This window comes from Bufo gargarizans, chromosome 10 (assembly GCF_014858855.1).
Source record: "Bufo gargarizans isolate SCDJY-AF-19 chromosome 10, ASM1485885v1, whole genome shotgun sequence".
Classification (NCBI taxonomy): Eukaryota; Metazoa; Chordata; class Amphibia; order Anura; family Bufonidae; genus Bufo; species Bufo gargarizans.
Window position 1 is genome coordinate 103,505,862 of NC_058089.1, and position 20,641 is coordinate 103,526,502.

Here is a 20,641-nt window from a genome sequence, read left to right on the forward strand (position 1 = left end):
AGCAACGGGGGCGTTACCATTACACCTAGAGGCTCTGCTCTCTCTGCAACTGCCCTGTCTTCTGAGCTTTGAGCTGCCTGGTCCTGTCAAAGTGCAGAGGGTGCGGCAGTTGCAGAGAGAGCAGAGCCTCTAGGTGTAATGACAACGCCCCCGTTGCTCCTAGAGGCTCATTTGCAGATATTAAAACATCATCTTTCTCAGCAGTGCGGACACATATGAACACGGGACCGACACAGATGTCTTCAGCTGCCAAGTGCACATCTAACAGGTCAGCCAGTGTCATAGATGCAAAACTGCTGACAGATGCCCTTTAAGGCCTCTTGCACACGACATTTTTCAGTATTTTGCGGTCCGTTTAAAACAGATCAGTTTTTCAATTTTTTTGTTTCAGCTTCTGTTCTGTTTTTCCGTTTGGTTTCCGTTTGTGATCCGTTTTTTTGCGAATCGCAAACGGAAACGGAAGCATACAATAATGTTTAAACAGTAAGTACATTAACAAATTGGGCTGGGCATAAAATTTCAATAGATGGTTCCACAAAAACGGAACGGATATTGAAGACAATTTGCATTCCGTTTTTTTTTTTTGCAGAACCATTGACTTGAATGGAGCCATGGAACGTGATTTGAGGGCAATAATAGGACATGTTCTATCTTTGAGGGTACACCGCACATCGCCGGCAGTTAATAGAGGATTCCTAGTCTTGTCCATAGCTGCGGACAAGCATAGGACATGCTCTATTTTTTTTCCAGAGCCGCGGACCAGAAATGCGGATGCGGACAGCACACTGTGTGCTGTCTGCATCTTTTCCGGCCCCATTGAAAATGAATGGGTTCGCACCAGTTCCGCATAATTGCGGAACGGATCCGGACCCATTCTACGGACGTCTGAATGGACCCTGAACGGAAATACGGAATGCATACGGAACAGAAACAGAAAAAAAAATGTGCAAGAGGCCTAACACTGCTACATAAACACAGCGCAGCGCCATACACAGTATAGTGGCAGTGATTGGTATTGCAGCTCAGCCCCATTCACTTTAATGGGCCTGAGCTGCAACTAGGCCATGTGACTGATGTACGGTGACGTCACGTGGCCTAGCAAGAGGTTGCAGCGCCCAGCCTCTTCTAACAGCTGATCGGTGGGGTCCTGGGTGTTGGACCCCCACTGATCTGATGACCCATCCTGAGGATAGGTCATCGATATAATTTACAGGACGACCCCCTTTAAAATAAAGTACAGCGAGGCCCTACGTCCAATAAAACAGGATTTTCACTTCCGCTTCTTTAGGCATCATCTAAACAGCCGCAGCGCCATTATACTCCGCGTTATTACCCACAAGAAATGCATCTTATTATGTGAAATGAGATGTTCTGCAGAATTCAGATCAGACGTGGCTCTCGCTTCGTGGTAATTGCTCTGAACCTCGGCTGGATTCTTATGCGGATACTTACTGGCTTTGATTCCCTCTGAATGGAGGACAAGGCATCAGAAGTCATTTCTGAGCGTTGGAAATGAAGATCAGAAGTGTACTGGTTTTCATTATTAAAGGGGTATGCTCATCTTAAAGGGGTACTCCCAAAATGAGAACTTCCACCTATCCACAGAAGAGGTGATACGTGCCTGATCGGTGGGGGTCCTACCGCTGGGACCATCCCATCGATCCTATGTTTGACTCAAGCATCTGCACGGCCGCTCCATTCACCCCTAGGGTACAGCACTGAGCCACCATCCTCTCATTTATACTTAAAGGGGTTTAATACTGATGGCCTATCCTCAGGATGGATCATCAATATCAGATCGGCGGGGGTCCGACTCCCAGCACCCCCAAGCAGATACTGATGACCTATTCAAACTCTTGGAAAACCTCCTTAATATTGGGAATCCTATTTAAGGGGTACTCCGCTGTCGTCAAAAATATATTGGCTGTACAGTGAGAAGTTTTCTAATATACTCTGTGTTTCAATTACTCACAGACACACACGGTTTACAAGATCTCTGCTTGCTGTCACAGAGTGAAAAACTGATTCTGGCATACATCAGCTGGAGGCTGGAACTGACCATCAGACAATGGGGCAGCACGATGGCTCAGTGGTTAGCACTGGTTCGAATCCGACCAAGGGCAACATCTGCATGGGGTTTGTATGTTCTCCCCGTGTTTGCGTGGGTTTCCTCCCACACTCCAAAGACAAACTGATAGGGAACTTAGATTGTGAGCCCCATTGGGGACAGTTGGATGCTAATGTCTGTAAAGTGCTGCGGAATATGTCACCGCCATATAAGTGCGTAAAATAAATAAATAAATCAGACGGACTTCACTGTTAACGATGTTCTGCAGCCGGCAATATACTGATACATGGAGGCTGCAGAAGTCAAACGGTGCAAAAAAAATTGATTACATCTAAATCAATAATTAAAAAATGTCTCCAGAAGTGACCCTAGCCACAGGATCGTGTGTGGACTGACTGCAGGGATCCCCACCCCCGCAATCCAGAGAAGAAGGGGTCCTTGACTCCCCTCTCTGAAAGCAGTGATAGTGCACATGTCGGTGCGCTGCTCCAGTCACTTGTATGGACAGTACATAGTTATTACAAGTTTACTGAAACCATTCATGCAAAGAAAAAAAAAAGAAAAAAGATACGATCTGTGTTTGCTGTCAGTGAATGAAATTTGTTTTACACTATGCATCGGGTCCTTTCTGTCAGGTTTTCCATTAGGTTGGAAACCTGACAGACCCTAAACTAAACCTGTCCTGTTCTCTTCCTGTTCATAGCTGAGGGTCTGTGACAATGTATCCATCCAGCATAAATCTTTTGCCTCTCTGGGCAGACAGCTCTGATTGCAACAAGCTGCAACTCTATGAGCAAGGCTAAGGCCTCATGCAAACCGTGGATCCGTCTGTGTTGCATCTGCGTTTTTTGCGGACCCATTGACTTTAATGGGGGCCGTGTTCCACATTTTGCGGACAAGTATAGGACATTTTTTTGCAGAACGGACATCCGGATGTAAAAAGCACATGGATCATCTGTGTGCTCTCCACATTCGTATGCCCGTTCCGCAAAAAGATAAAACATGTCCGCAAAATGACCAATGACCCACTGAAGTCAACGGGTCCGCAAAAAAAAATGCAACTGCAACACGGACAGGTGCGCATGAGGCCTAGGTCAGGTTCTCAGTTGTTTAGTGAGGAGAAGGAGCGTATCTTCACAGTACACGGACTCTCCGGGCGGGCCTCCAGAAGTAAGCATTCAAAACTAAGGTTTCATCCAGCACTTCGGTTAAAGGGTCACTGAGTTTTCAGAAAACATTTGACAAGTTTTGATCGGTGGGGGTCTCAGCGCTGAGACGTCCACCGATCACTAGAAGGAGGGGAGAGAAGCGCTCACATAGCGCATTCTCTCTCCTCACTGCAGGAGATAGAATCGAGACAGGCCCATAGACTCTCTAATGAGTCTGTCTCGCCTCCTCTCCTGCAGAGAATAGACAGAGCGCGTGCTATGTGAGCGCTTCTCTCTCGTTCTAGTGATTCATGGGGGTCTCAGCACTCAGACCCCCACCAATAAAAAATGTTGATATATGTCTCTGTGACATATAAAAAGTTCTCAGAAAAAACTCAGTAGACAAATCATGAGATAATTTGAAACACTTTACGCGTTTCGAGCATGCTATGCAATGTTACACTCGAAACGCGCAAGCTTTTTTTTGGGCTTTTAGATTACCTCTTGTTTAGTGTATCCAAAAAGTTTGGCCTTTAACAAAAGTGCCGGACAAAATCTCACTTTTGGATATTTCAGCCTTCTAGGACGGAACGGAAGCCCACAGCTGGATTCTTCATTGACACGAGCGTTGCACTTACCACTCCTCCACCTGCGGAGTGCACCAGCACGGACATGCCTTCTCTCAGATTGGCCACTTCGAAAAGCATCATGTAGGCTGTGACAAAGTTCATTGGGAAAGCAGCTGCTTCTGAGAAGCTCATATCCTCAGGGATCTTGTAGACAAACTCGGCAGGCGTGCAGGCCACCTCTGCCCAAGCGTTGTAGTTGACAAAGGCCATCACTCTGTCACCTATCTGCAAAAACACAATAAGGTGGATGAAGAACACATGTAAATGATTTGCAGAAAGGCAGCGATCCTTAAAGGGGTTGTCTCACTTCAGCAAATGGCATTTATCATGTAGAGAAAGTTAATACAAGGCACTTACTAATGTATTGGGATTGTCCATATTGCTTCCTTTGCTGGCTGGAATCATTTTTCCATTACATTATACACTGTTCGTTTCCATGGTTACGACCACCCTGGAAATCATCAGTGGTGGCCGTTAGAGATGGCCAGTTCGCAGTGTTCGCCCACGAACACATGCGATCTGCCATCTTAACTGACAAGTCCGGTGAGGCACAGGTAAGTCCTTACCTGTGCGCGAGCCGGTCTGAAATGAAATGCGGTCTCCGGGTGCAGGCAGTTCCGAGAACAGCCTCCGGGGGTCTTCATTGGGCTGTTCTCGGAACTGCCTGCTCCAGGAGACCGCATTTCATTTCAGACCGGCTCCCGGCACAGGCACAGGTAAGGACTTACCTGTGCCTCGCCGGACTTGTCAGTTAAGATGGCAGATCACATGTGTTCGCGGGCGAACACTGCGAACTGGCCATCTCTAACGGCCACCACTGATGATTTCCAGGGTGGTCGCAACCATGGAAACGAACAGTGTATAATGTAATGGAAAAATGAATCCAGCCAGCAAAGGAAGCAATATGGGCAATCACAATACATTAGTAAGTGCCTTGTATTAACTTTCTCTACATGATAAATGCCATTTCCTGAGGTGACACAACCCCTTTAATTTAAGACAACATGGTGTGGCTGAAGGCACACGGCCCAGCCCCACCTACCACAGTGCCCAATACTCACCTGAAATTGCGACCATTAAATTGTACCGCCGGTGACCACCATGGAAGGCTAGAGCTTCAGCCGCACCATGCAGTCTTACTCTTAAGCCTCATGCACACAAAACTATGTATTTTGCGGTCGGCAAATTGCAGATCTGCAAAATACGGACACCGTCCGTGTTGTATCTACATTTTTTCCACAGTCTGCATTTTGCAGACAAGTGTAGGACGTGTTCTATCTTTTTGAGGAACATCCAAGTGCTTTCTGCATCCCTATGTCCATTCCGCAAAAAGATAGAACATGTCTCCAAAAAGCGTACCATCGACCCACTGAAGTCAATGGGACCACATCTGTATTTTTTGCGGATCGCAATTTGCGGACCACTAAATGGACATGGTCGTGCCCATGAGGCCTTCAACTGAGGCTCTTCAGCTATTTCAAAACCAAATCTGTCTGAGTATGCTAGGAGTTGTAGTCTCAGAACAGCTGGAAAGCCACAAGTTGGATACTAAAGGAACAGGAAAAGTAATGATACCTCCGATACTCTTCCAAATCAAGACCAAATCAGGCCACCTAAAGTGCAAACAAACGGAAAAAATAATCTACAGACATAGTAGACCTGAGTTTGTCACAATTCCTTAAAGAGCTATCAGCGACTTTCCAAAGACTGCCTGCAAACCTGCTGAGGTATTACAGCGCACGCATGATGACAAAATCACCTCTGCTGCATCTGTACCTGTTTGGAAGATGTGTGGTGAAATAAGGAGGAGGGGAACCGACGGGTGGATTCAATTACCAAAATTATGAACCGGCGCCATCTATGTTCATGTATCCTGCTGAAAAGCAATGACGCTCATTATCAAAAACTTAAACTTAACCATGCTTTTTATTCAATTTCCATGTTGCTGTCAGTAAACGAGAACCCTATTGGGTTGTATCAGGTACTTCCGTTAAAGGGATTTCGCAAGATTTTTAAAAATTTTAGCAAAGAGCAGGAGGTTGTATAGAATTAATAAATAGAAAAACCGTAAAATAAAATAAAATTATTCCCCTCTGCTCTGATCCCCACTGCTCCGATCGCTGCCGTTCTTTGATCACATGTCTGCTGCAGTCAATCACTAGCCTCAGCGGTAATTGGCTGCAGTGGTCACGCTGGTAACTAGAAATAAGCGAAGTTCTCAAAAACTCGATTCGGCTGCTTTGCCGAATTTCACAGAGGAATTATTTCATCACGAAGGGCATTTCCTTGTGAGTATGGGGCGCAAAGAGGGGAAATGGTGATTGCGCCGTCCCCTGTCATTGTTCATCGCGGCATCTGAGAGGACCATTGGAGGCTGTCAGGGGTTAATCCCTTAAAAGAAAATAAAAAATTTAAAAACACTCACCGTTGATAAATGGGTACCACTTATTTCATTTATTTTGCTAATTTTAAAAAAATGTTATTTAATTACTACCTCCGTTTTTTATCACCTCCCCCGTGGGCAGTGTTTTGCTCAGCTTCGAAAAATCCGCTTACGCTTTATTATTTGCATAGGTTTAATATTTACTAATGTAATGCCTTTTCGTCTTGAATGGTACAATTACGCCATTTGCGGATTCAGCGCTGTGGAGCTCCCGGGTGGTGCGGGAGAATGGACTGGAGAAGGGAGCTCTATCCATTCTGCCTCTCTCTTGAGATGCCGTGAATACATTTTGCAGTCACTAAGCCTTTACTGGATCCTTACTGTTCTCCTGCAGGGACGGATATAAATACACGGAGGAGCTGTTTCCGCAGAGCTTTTATGTAACGCTGGGCGGTCACTTAAGCTGCACAGCTGTTCTACAGCAAAAATGCCTTAGGCCCCTTTCACACAAGCGAGTTTTCTGCGCGGGTGCGATGCGTGACGTGAACGCATAGCACCCGCACTGAATCCTGACCCATTCATTTCAATGAGTCTGTTTTTATCACGCATCAGTTCTGCGTTGCGTGAAAAACGCAGCATGTTTTATTGTCAGTGTTTTTTACGCAGCCCTGGCCCCATAGAAGTGAATGGGGCTTCAGTGAAAAACGGAAGCAAGTGCGGATGCGATGCGTTTTTCACTGATGGTTGCTAAGAGATGTTGTTTGTAAACCTTCAGTTCTTTTATCACGCGCGTGAAAAACGCATCAAAACGCATTGCACCCGCGCGGAAAAAAAACTGAACAACTGAACGCAATCGCAGACAAAACTGACTGAACTTGCTTGCAAAATGGTGCGAGTTTCACTGAACGCACCCGGACCTAATCCGTCACGCTAGTGTGAAAGAGGCTGTTTTTCCGGGCTTTTTTTTCAGTAGTGTTTCCGGTTCCCTTCTGTTTTTCCATATTGGCATATACAGTAACTACATAGAAAAAATTGGGCTGGGCAAAAAATTTTCAATAGATGGTTCTGCAAAAACGGAACGGATACGGAAGACATACGGAGTACATTCCCTATGTGTTCCTTTTTTTTTTTCAGACCCATTGACTTGAATGGAGCCACGGAACGTGGTTTGCGGGCAACAATAGGACATGTTCTATCTTTCAAACGGAACGGAAAAACGGAAACGGAATGCATACGGAGTACATTCCGTTTTTTTTGCGGAACCATTGAAATGAATGGTTCCGTATACGGAACGCAAAAAAACATTTGTGTGAACGTGCCCTTAGGTTTAGGAATGTACGGTAATCTATGCAGAGATGTAGCAGGGCTGGGTTCGTTATTCGGCACACCTTAATGTTATGACATGGTGTGTAATTTTACACAGGACTGACGGTAAAGCCCTGGACACTACCTGATTATTAAAGAGTTTTTTTTTGTATTTTTATATTTTTCGAATATCCCCTCCAAACAAAGCAGGACCTGCTAAACCTACCTCCTTACTGGACTTCCGGTCCTACAAGGACCAATGACTGGGCTCAGCAGTGACGTGTCCCCAAGCAGCAATGACCTACCGCAGGCAGTTTATCCAAATGACTGAGGAGCTCTGTCTCAGGCACGGGGCAAGCCGGAGGAGAGATCACATGACCAGCGGACATCTCGCCACAACTGAAAACACCGCGCTGTTCTGGTCAAGGGACCATATGGAAAATCTTTTTTAACTGACCGGACGACCCCGTTACCCTGGGTTCACACCTGAGCGTTTTACAGCGCGTTCAAACGCGCTGTAAAACGCTTAAGACATGAAAACCAATGCTTCCCTAAGGGAAGGGTTCACACCTGGGCGTTTTACAGCGCGTACGAACGCGCTGTAAAACGCCCGACGCTCAAACAAGTACTTGAGCTTCTTTGGGGCGTTTTGACGCGCGTTTGTGGCCATAGGACACTGCAGTCAATGACACAAACGCGCGTCAAACGCGCGTTTACTATTACAAAAAACGCGCATAAAAACGTGCGACAAAAACGCGCGTAAAACGCGCGTTTGAGGAACGCTCAGGTGTGAACCCAGGGTTAAGGCTGGTTTCACACGAGCGTGACGGATTAGGTCCGGATGCGTTCAGGGTGCGTTCAGTGAAACTCGCACCATTTTGCAAGCAAGTTCAGTCAGTTTTGTCTGCGATTGCGTTTAGTTGTTCAGTTTTTTCCGCGCGGGTGCAATGCGTTTTGATGCGTTTTTCACGCGCGTGATAAAAAACTGAAGGTTTACAAACAACATCTCTTAGCAACCATCAGTGAAAAACGCATCGCACCCGCACTTGCTTGCGGATGCAATGCGTTTTTTATGCAGCCCCATTCACTTCTATGGGGCCAGGGATGCATGAGAAACGCAGAATATAGAACATGCTGCGATTTTCACGCAACGCAGAACTGATGCGTGAAAAACAACGCTCATGTACACAGACCCTTTGAAATGAATGAGTCAGGATTCAGTGCGGGTGCTATGCGTTCACGTCACGCATTGCACCCGCGCGGAAAACTCGCTTGTGTGAAAGGGACCTAATTCAATGGGATAAATTTATCCCTTACAAATGGCGCCAAAAAGTCAAAAAATGTTGCACAAGCTCCTCCTTTTTTTGCTAAAAAAAGTACAGCTTAGGTCCAAAGCACACGACCGTATTCATTTTGTGGTCCGTAAATTGTGGATCGGCAAAATAAGGATACAGTCGGTATTAATATTTTATCCATTTTACTTGTGGACCCATTGTTTTCAATGGCTCCGTGGTCCGCATTTTGTGGACATAGTCTGTCCTTTTGCAGAACAGACATACGGAGGATTAGCGTGCTTTCCACATTCGTATGTCCGTTCTGCAAAAAGATAGAATACGTTCGCCAAACGTGGACCACGGACCCGCTGACTTCAAAAGGGTTGAGCAACATGGACCGCAAAAAAGATACGGTCGATGCTGCGATTACTACTGGACTGGGAGGGATGAGGCCTACACGCCCTGACAAATATAGCGTTACAAATGCCGAAAACTGCTGTCAGGGTCCTTACACATGAACGCTGCACTGTTGTTTTACCAGTAAAAAAAACGCGAAATATGCTCAGTACGTTCCATGCTGCGGTTTTTGGGGCATTTTTCCCTAAATGGCTGGGTGAACTGCTTTTACAGTATAAAAAACACCTCCAGCATTTTTGAAAAGTTGACAGAAATACCTAAAATTTTCACCTAATAAACAAAGACGCTCATAGCAAAAAAAAAAAACAAATACAAAAGAAACCTGTATCCTGCATTTCAGATTACCTGTAGAACTTCAGATAATATCTGGAGCTGACGTTTTTACAGCAAAAAATATGCAAATATATGTACTGTAAAAGCGCAGAAAAACAACAGCAAAAACTCCTGTGAAAACACCTTCATTTGCACTAGCAATCTATCGCAGATGCACCAAAATATTAGTAGACATGCACCTCTTAATAAATTTGGCACTTCTTATGCCCGTGTATATTTTTTTACTTAAATTGTGAGCAAAAAATACTGAAAAAATGACCCCAATTATTTTTTTATGTTATTCTGAACCTCTCATCCCAAGTTTGGCCCTGGGATACCGGATAACACCCATCATTTCAACGTATTTGTTACCAGCCTCGGAAATAGCAGCGTGCACCGCAGCCGAGCTGCTTCTGGCTGACCGGCCTGTGAATGCCGCCCTGCTAGGGCACAGGTGGGTATCAGAGCGCCTCATTTGGCTTGATTGATGCCCCTTTACGTGAGCGGAGGGGGCTTATTGTGCCACAGATTATGGCATTGTGTTAAGAGCTGCTGAAATGATCATTAAGCTCTTGTTTCCCCTGTAGGGAAAAGGTCAACTACAGCTCTCGGTCACGTTTTTAATTACCGTCCCACAGTGAGGGCCAGCTATTCATTTTACCAGGCGCCGTTGCCATGGAGAGGGCAGATCTGTCATATCACACGAACAAGTAAACTTGGGTAACGTGACTTTAATTATAACCGAGAAAGACGTGTTTTTTTTTTTTTTCGTCTATGGGTGAAGCTGCTGAGCCCCCAACCTCATATGCTGTAGTCTAAATCAATTTGTGAGGCGCGCCGCGCTAATGAGCTGTGCCCCTAGAGGTTTGCACCCTGCCCAAGCAAGCTAACAATAGAGTGCAATACTTCATCTAAAATTACCGTCTGACCATGACAGTGATGTCATTAGGGTTGCCCTGCTAGCGGGAGCCTACGAATTTGTAGAAGAAGCAATCGGGTATGTCCAGAGCAACACCCATGTTATGTGTGATCTGTTTTGTGTGTGGTGCATGTTGACATTCCTCTTTGTTTGCAGGACACTATCCCTTTAAGAGAAAGATACTGGTGATGTCCGTCAGTACTGTGTTTTGTCCATTCAGCCTCTGCTGTGACATGTACAATTGGTACTGCAGTGTTCACTCCCGACACCAGGTGTCACTGTTGCATATATACAAGGACTTGCCACAGGGAACAGGCAGTAGTAGTAGCTGAAGCCACATGGTGTGATAAAGGATGCTGCTATAACAAGAAGACAGGTCAGAGGGGTGAGTCAGTTAGTCAGACAGGACACAAAAAGAGACTAGAGGATTGTTTTGTGACGTAATGGGATTGCGAGGAGTCACCCAATCAGCACAGATTCTTAACTGGCCTGGTTCAAGTAAGAGTGAGTAACTCCATTATAGAAAGACAAGTGCTGTTGTGGATATAGTGGTAACAGCAGAATAAACCAAACCGTGGTTTCTGTACGGTAGGCTTGAGTGAAAATTGCAGGTCTTTTAAGATGGAATGGACTTATAGCCAACACTATGCTCAGCTGTGAAAAGGTGGTCAGGTGGTCCAGGTTGAGAAAAGCTGCCTTATGAAACCCTCATGCATTTGAGCCTCCTGTTGAGAGTAACCATCAAGAACGGAATCTAGATGATGTAACCAGAAGCCTATTGTCACGGTACGGAGTAGGGAAAACTCCCCACCATACAATGTCGCCAATTACTAGGCTATAGGCAGGGAAAAGGGAGCTGGTCACCTCCTAAAGCTTCCCTCAAATAGCCCTATGTATGAGCCGCCTTCAATGGTAAGGGGGCCCATACCCACGAACCTAGAAGTCTAGGAATCCCTGCATCGCCCTCAACATCGTGACAGGGCAGAGACCTCCTGTTCATCCATCACCATTGATGACAGGCGTCTCCAGAGGCCCAGTAGCTGACAGGGAGAAAGACAGAATGCAGCAACTACACGGCAGGTAAGTACACAGTGTAACAACAGAACACTAGAAACAACCAACACTTACCTGCCGCAGCAGAGATGGAAAGACAGCACCAACAACTACCTGGACCTCCATGCGAACACCGGATGCACAGAAGCTCCAGGCAGGACAGCACACTATCTTGTAGAGTAGTTCCCCCTCCGGGAAAACAACCCCCTTTCAGAGGACACACACACAAAAGGGGAAAACGTCAAACGTCCATGCAGGCCAGTACACACCTACATGAAACAAACACCCAGACGTATAACAAACCTCCAACTCAAATCCACACCATAAACTAGACACCGATGTCAAACTTGGATGGCCCTCAGATCTCGTCCATGCACAGAGCAAGCATCTCACATGCAAGGCAGACAAACCAACTGATCTCAGTCTCCAAGCTAAAGGACACAAAGAGACCAGAGACCACAACCAACCCACCACCCTGCTCCAAACCAGCCAGCGAACCAACCCCACGCACACCAGACAGGAAAGGTAAACAACCAAAAGGGTAATCGCTCACACATGGACAAACAACACACTGCCACAGGCAACTGCATGAGAGGCAAACGTGTCACGGCACAAACAACATAGGCCATGACACTGCCCCCGCATGCAACCACAACACCACGTTGCCGCAGGCAACAGCATGTGTGGCCACCATATCACGGCGCCCACCACAGGCCGCGACACCTATTAGCCTCCATGTGAGATAAAGAGGAGGTGGTGTCGCCTACATTCTCCCTGCACCATACCCCATTGTCTACCAAATGGACGTATTACATTTATGTGAAGCTAAAAAAAAATAAGGGGTGGAAGAGCTATGAAGAGTCCCACAGGAAAATGTGAATGATTCCCACCTTCCTCCTAGTGTTTGCCAATATAAGCCCACAGCCAGATTGACCTCCCTGTCCACCAAACCTAGACAAGGGGGAGATCCTCTTCTCTGGGTTCCCCTTTGTCTACTAAACGTCAGTGCACCATTAGGTGGCATAGTCCTTACTATGTATCCACTGGATAGTATGGACATCCATGGAATCCTCAATACGGGAAAACTAAGCATACCCTTGCCGGCAGCAGCTTAAAGGTATATAAATAGTTGTAGAAATAGTAAGATCCTTGGGAACTTTCCTAGGTTTTCCTACTTATAACTCAATAAGATTGGTTGAGGGGTATCCAGACCCCAAAAACATGCAAAGCATGGTTTGGCTGAACACTATAGGCTAAGGCTTCTTTCACATTTGTGGCAGCACAGTCCTCCGGTAGGCCGTTCCGGCATAGAAAGCCAAGAATTGGCCAAGTCCTTGTATATTTGTTGGGTAGTGGCCGGATCTCTGCAGGTTCCCATTATAGTTTATGTGGCTGGCGGGCATTCCGGTAACATCCGGCAATGTCGGATCTCTAGACCTCTGCCGGAACAGCCTGCCGGAGAGCAGTGCCACAAATGTGAAACCAGCCTAACCTACTTCAATAAAAGGAGCAGCTGCCAGACATCTCAGGGTAAGCAACAGGACTGAAAAAGATGAATTTGGACAGGCCAAAATTCAGGCTGTTGGTCTGTCAGCCCTCCCCCCACTCCCCCAGACAATAGATTGTGGATCCCAGTAGAAATCAGACAGAAGTTCCCAGCTTCAAGGAACTTACCACTTAACCCAACTTTGCAAGCAGACCGCACTTCTGATGGAGCTACAGTCAGAAGACAAGCAGGATTTTACGGACTTCACATGGAGCAAATTAATCTAGACCCCTGAGTTCAAAGGTTAACTCAATGACATTCAAGTATGTGTTATCTATAGTGACCCCCGCCTTTCAGAAGAATAAGGGTTTTCTGACTCCAATTCTACAGTAAAAGCCAACAGAGGCAGAAATAAAGCAGAGGGAAAACAGACGTGATCCAGAAACATGCCACAAATGCCTGATGACGGTATACCCCTTTAAGTTAATGGTGCAGGTTCACCTGCAGTCCTGTGGAAACCACATACAGTATTAGAGAAACATGGAACCTTTCTTCAAGAAACAGCGCCACACCTGTCCATGGATTGTGTCTGGTATTGCAGCCCAGCTCTATTGAAGTGAGTAGAGTGGAACTGCAATTCCAAACACAAGTCATGGAGAAGAGTGGTGCCGTTTCTGGAAGAAAGCAGCCATGTTTTTTTCTAATTCTGGACAACCCCTTTGATGGTTCCAACAGCTGCAACCCTGGAGATTTGCTGTTTTTACCCACTTAACCCCTAAACTCACAACTGAAAGGTGGCACAGTAGGTTAAAACCCCTTCAACATCGATTCTCTAATAGACAATGTAGAGATGAGCGGATCGATTGTAGGGAATCAATTTGTCTCATTAGTCAGACTTCTTCATCTGTGGAGGGGGCTGTGAATCTCCTGCCTGTGGCACTGCCGAAGCTCCAATTTGGCCTCGGGAACAGCTACTGTGCATGTACCGCCACTCGGAAGTCTAGTGGCGGGTGTGCAGTAGCTGCTCCCGAGGCAACAGGAACGAGACTGACAGGTAGGGCAGGATGTCTGTCCCTGACAATCATATGGAAAGTGGGTGCCTCTTTACCTGTGGACGCAAACCGGAAGGGACGCTGTACAATCCGTTTTTGGCGCCACATTTGATTTAAATAAGCTAGTTTGTTCACCATTAGACATGCTCCTGATGAAGGGGACTTATATATCCCCGAAACGCGTTGAGCCTTCTCCTCACCCCACCCTGACTACTCAATAAAAGGAATTAACAAGAAGTTCCAGTTGAAGGACTGCCGTTTATTTCCTGACTTTCTAGAAGCGAGCCAGGCGCAGGAGGAAGGGTTTGGGGGTTTTTTGAGTTTATCCCCCATCTCTCCTCCTGGGTGAAGTGAGTATAAACCAAGTTTTATTATATAGATTTGGTTTACATACTACTGGCTAAATATTTACAATATATTTTATCTATAGTCTGATAAAATCATTTTATGAATATCACCATTTATAAAATTTTTTTTTATAAATATACAATTTCTGCAGATTACTAACGTAAGAGTGGCGCCTCCCTATGGGATAAAAATCTTTTTCCTCAAATTCACCTGTGGAGACAGTCCCCTCTTCCCCCCAAAAGGGGAAGAAATCTGACTAATGTGATGAATCGATTCGCTCATGTGTAAGATAATAATTTCCAAAAACTTAAGCTTAAAGGCTATGTACACCTTTGGAGGTAATAGTTTTTATTATTGCATTGTACTCATTTTAAACTACAAAATTATTTTTTCGATTGGTCTTTATTAAAAAAAAGTTGAGCCCTTTTCTCTGTGCAGCCTTGAGATTCTCTAGTAACATGCTATCTGCTTTTACTCTGTTCTGTCAGGCAGCTCAGCTGATGGCTCCTTATCTCTGATCTTATAAACAGTCATTAAAGCTCAATTCTTGTCTTACTGATAAGAATGTGGCTAAAGGTCCCTTTACACAGGACGATGTACAAGCAGATTGTCGGAAAGGAAGCGTTCCTTCCCAACAATCTGCTGATCGCGTAGTATGGGGAGGAGCGATCGCTAATGCCATTGCTCTTCCTCATACAGACTCGTTTTCCAGCAGCACAGCACGATCTGCCACCTAGAAAACAAGGATTTTTTTGTGCTGCACAAACGATCCGAAAAGCTTGTTCATTGGGTAATCGGCGGTGCATTTACACCGCCAGATCTATTATGAACGCTCGTTAGCAATGATCTGTTCAATTCTTACCCCGTGTGAAGGGCGCTTTACACAAGTGTTTACGACCTTTTAGTAATTTAGAGATATTACTTTCACAAAGTGAAAGTACAATATACACAGCTAGACAAACAGTTAACCCTTTTTGACAGATCGGCTGCATATTTCTAATTAAAGACCAATTGAAAAAATTATTTTTAGCCCAAAAGGATTAAGATGCAATCAGAAAAAAAAAAAAAAATTGCCCCCGAAGGTGTACATAGCCTCTAAAAACAGAAGACAATATTTGGAATGTAGGATTATTAAGCCAATTTTGGTGAAATGCATCAAGGCTTACCTCAAAATCAGTAACATTTCCTCCGAGGGCCTCAACAATTCCAGACAGTTCAAAACCGGGAACCAGTGGCGTTTTGGGGGGATTATCTATGTTTCCTTGTCGAACCATCAAATCAATGAAGTTCAGCCCGCTGTAAGCAAAAGGGAGAGAAGAAAAGGTAAAAATAATTCAATTCCCTGCAGAACACAAGATGATGTGCCGCATGCATGACAAAAAGAGCCCATGAAGACAGCCCCTGCGCATCCTCCCCGATAAGGCTTATGGACATCATGGTGGGGGGGGGGGTATTAGCTTTCTCTATGTGATACATGCCACTTGCTTAAGTGAGACAACCCCTTTAACCGTATTTTTTAGCATTTTCTCATACCACCATCTATAGTTAAAAAATCTTACAATCATGCAATTTTGACAAGGGCGACTAAGCCGAAAAGTCCTTTGAGAACAACCACATCGGCCACAGACACAATAGACAGGAGCGGACCTCATTGACTTCTATGGGAGCACTTTCTAGGCATGCTCTGTGCAGAGGTCAGGAAGGAGACGATAAGCTGTGATATTGTCACAGACGTTCCCGCGACAGGAGATCGGTGAGACTGGCAACACGTGGTTTGATCTGACATGATTTCCGTTTGGATCAAATGACGTCTGTGTTGTTTCTGGCGCTTGCCGCACCTTCTTTCCCCAGGTGTGGCTATTAGGGTCATTTAACCTTCTCTATTTATTGCTGTTTCTCCCACTATGCTATGAGGTTTATAGCTTTAGTTTGAGTTGTGGATAGCTGGTGTGTGGATCTTGGCTGAGTTCCTAGTGCTGCCATAGCCACTTAAAGTTAAGTGTTTTCCTTCCCTTTTGTATTTTGTTTGTGTTATTTTGTGTGTTGCATTTCCCTATCATTTGTATTAAGCACTGAAGGAGACTCCTGTTCGTCCTTCCTTTTGGAGGAACAGGTGGTCTCAGTCCTGACATTAGTACCAGAGTCCTTTAGGCCTCTTGCACATGACGGTATGTATTTTGCAGTCCGCAAAAAAATAATAATACGGATGACATCCGTGTGCATTCAGCTGGCCCCTAATAGAACATTACTAATCTTGTCCGTAATGCTGACAATAATAGGACATGTTCCGGAACGGAAACACGGAAACGGAATGCACATTGAAATGAATGGTTCCATATACGGTTGGCCAAAAAAACAAAACGGAACAAAAATACGTTCGTGTGCAAGAGGCCTTAGGGTGAGTTATTCCTGTGTATGAACTCACCTACCTCTGGGGTCTGCTCATACTGGTAGTTAGTCGGGACTTTGACTAGGGTTTTTCTAGAAGATGTCCATATCCTTTCCCTAGTTTCCAGGCCTTATTCTCTCCCCCCTTTCCCTCCTATGTTCGGTGTGGTGTTTCCCTCCCACACCCAAACGTGACAGATATCACCTATTGTAAATGCTGGATCCTGTATTATCTATCTATAAAGAGAGAAAAAGAGGTGATATCTGTTAATGTAATCCTGCCTGTGATGATAATAAGATGGCTACTGAAAAAAAGGTACCTGTAAAGAACAGAAAGGCTTGGCATATTATTAGGCCTACATACAAAAAACTGCATGATTTTAGGTATTTACTATAGATAGTGACATGGAAAATTAAAACAAAAAGAAAAAAATATATATATATATGTCTGACATAAAAATGTCAATTAAATGTTAGGCCATTTTGTGATGACATATTCCCTTTAAGAAGTTTAGCTTTAATATCCTAGTATTTATCTTATAGCATGCTATAACAAAAGAAGGGCGGCTGTGCATTAACGCCAACGCAGTCTTGGCCACCTACGTGTTGTACCCACTGTTTACAATGCTGAGCAGCTCGCTGTGTGATTAACCGCTCTCCTCTACAGTCCTGCGTTGGGCGATCACGGCGTACTCGTGTCAAACATTGGGTCACATAGAGTGTTCACCCCGGCTAGCGGTGGTCTGGGACCCCCTCTAATCCACTGTGATGATATCACCTCAACTGTCCTTAAAATGAGCAATGGCCCATTCCAAGACAGGCAGAGGTCTCATCCGGTCTGAGTCCGACCGAGTTCATGTCATAACGCCCCATTTAGGAAAACCCTAATAATCCAGAAAGAAATCCAAACTTTCCAAATCTTAAGTATGTAATGTGAGCGGAATATCTCACCTTATTACTGCAGCCATGGTAATTGACGTCTGACCAGGAGCATTATGTCGTTTTCCTTGATAAAGCCTATGTACATGCTGCGAGTTAAACTGCTTTAATAAAGTTGCACCATGGCAACATGGCCGTGCACCATTGTCTCTCCTAATCTTTTCGGAGTTATGTACATTAAAACCTGCATTGCCAGACATGGAGGCCCGGGGTACTTTCAGATACCATACAAGCAGTGCCATTTCCACGTGTCATAATAAGTCTGCTCCAGGGGCGACATGATGTCGGCAAATATGTGGAATAGTTCAGACAATGTGCAAAATGGAGTCTAAATCATGAGCGTACAGCACTGCAAATACACCTATTATAATACGCACTCCCCCGCATATGGCGCTGCCGCTCTAGTATAATATATGGTACAGGTGACCACCATCCGTGTAGTGTAATGTGGTGGTAAATGGGCAAGGAGAAAAAGGGTTACAGGCACCAAGAGTACTGCCTCCCTGTATAGGTATATACAGTATAATACTGCCTCCCTGTATAGGTATATACAGTATAATACTGCCTCCCTGTATGGGTATATACAGTATAATACTGCCTCCCTGTACAGGTATATACAGTATAATACTGCCTCCCTGTACAGGTATATACAGTATAATACTGCCTCCCTGTATAGGTATATATACAGTATAATACTGCCTCCCTGTATAGGTATATATACAGTATAATACTGCCTCCCTGTACGGGTATATACAGTATAATACTGCCTCCCTGTACAGGTATATACAGTATAATACTGCCTCCCTGTACGGGTATATACAGTATAATACTGCCTCCCTGTACAGGTATATACAGTATAATACTGCCTCCCTGTATAGGTATATATACAGTAGAATACTGCCTCCCTGTATAGGTATATATACAGTATAATACTGCCTCCCTGTATGGGTATATGCAGTATAATATAGCCTCACTGTATAGGTATATACAGTATAATACTGCCTCCCTGTATAGGTATATACAGTATAATACTGCCTCCCTGTACAGGTATATACAGTATAATACGGCCTCCCTGTATAGGTATATACAGTATAATACTGCCTCCCTGTATGGGTATATGCAGTATAATATAGCCTCACTGTATAGGTATATACAGTATAATACTGCCTCCCTGTATAGGTATATACAGTATAATACTGCCTCCCTGTACAGGTATATACAGTATAATACGGCCTCCCTGTATAGGTATATACAGTATAATACTGCCTCCCTGTATAGGTATATATACAGTAGAATACTGCCTCCCTGTATAGGTATATATACAGTATAATACTGCCTCCCTGTATGGGTATATGCAGTATAATATAGCCTCACTGTATAGGTATTTGATGTCATAACGCCCCATTTAGGAAAACCCTAATAATCCAGAAAGAAATCCAAACTTTCCAAATCTTAAGTATGTAATGTGAGCGGAATATCTCACCTTATTACTGCAGCCATGGTAATTGACGTCTGACCAGGAGCATTATGTCGTTTTCCTTGATAAAGCCTATGTACATGCTGCGAGTTAAACTGCTTTAATAAAGTTGCACCATGGCAACATGGCCGTGCACCATTGTCTCTCCTAATCTTTTCGGAGTTATGTACATTAAAACCTGCATTGCCAGACATGGAGGCCCGGGGTACTTTCAGATACCATACAAGCAGTGCCATTTCCACGTGTCATAATAAGTCTGCTCCAGGGGCGACATGATGTCGGCAAATATGTGGAATAGTTCAGACAATGTGCAAAATGGAGTCTAAATCATGAGCGTACAGCACTGCAAATACACCTATTATAATACGCACTCCCCCGCATATGGCGCTGCCGCTCTAGTATAATATATGGTACAGGTGACCACCATCCGTGTAGTGTAATGTGGTGGTAAATGGGCAAGGAGAAAAAGGGTTACAGGCACCAAGAGTACTGCCTCCCTGTATAGGTATATACAGTATAATACTGCCTCCCTGTATAGGTATATACAGTATAATACTGCCTCCCTGTATGGGTATATACAGTATAATACTGCCTCCCTGTACAGGTATATACAGTATAATACTGCCTCCCTGTACAGGTATATACAGTATAATACTGCCTCCCTGTATAGGTATATATACAGTATAATACTGCCTCCCTGTATAGGTATATATACAGTATAATACTGCCTCCCTGTACGGGTATATACAGTATAATACTGCCTCCCTGTACAGGTATATACAGTATAATACTGCCTCCCTGTACGGGTATATACAGTATAATACTGCCTCCCTGTACAGGTATATACAGTATAATACTGCCTCCCTGTATAGGTATATATACAGTAGAATACTGCCTCCCTGTATAGGTATATATACAGTATAATACTGCCTCCCTGTATGGGTATATGCAGTATAATATAGCCTCACTGTATAGGTATATACAGTATAATACTGCCTCCCTGTATAGGTATATACAGTATAATACTGCCTCCCTGTACAGGTATATACAGTATAATACGGCCTCCCTGTATAGGTATATACAGTATAATACTGCCTCCCTGTATGGGTATATGCAGTATAATATAGCCTCACTGTATAGGTATATACAGTATAATACTGCCTCCCTGTATAGGTATATACAGTATAATACTGCCTCCCTGTACAGGTATATACAGTATAATACGGCCTCCCTGTATAGGTATATACAGTATAATACTGCCTCCCTGTATAGGTACATTACAGACCAAAAGTTTGGACACACCTTCTCATTCAAAGAGTTTTCTTTATTTTCATGACTATGAAAATTGCAGATTCACACTGAAGGCATCAAAACTCTGAATTAACACATGTAGAATTATATACATAACAAAAAAGTGTGAAACAACTGAAAATATGTCATATT

At 44.4% G+C, this 20,641-nt stretch overlaps 1 protein-coding gene across 2 annotated transcripts in view; it reads right to left on the minus strand.

The window, feature by feature from the left end:
- VAT1L (vesicle amine transport 1 like) overlaps positions 1-20,641 on the minus strand; it is a 49,561-nt gene that overhangs the window by 17,732 nt on the left and 11,188 nt on the right. For both annotated transcript variants that reach the window (XM_044270595.1, XM_044270596.1), the window contains exons 2-3: positions 15,561-15,690; positions 3,855-4,070 (exon numbers count right to left, since the gene is read on the minus strand). In XM_044270595.1, the coding sequence (XP_044126530.1) occupies positions 3,855-4,070; positions 15,561-15,690 (346 nt within the window). The remainder of the gene's footprint in view (positions 1-3,854; positions 4,071-15,560; positions 15,691-20,641) is intronic.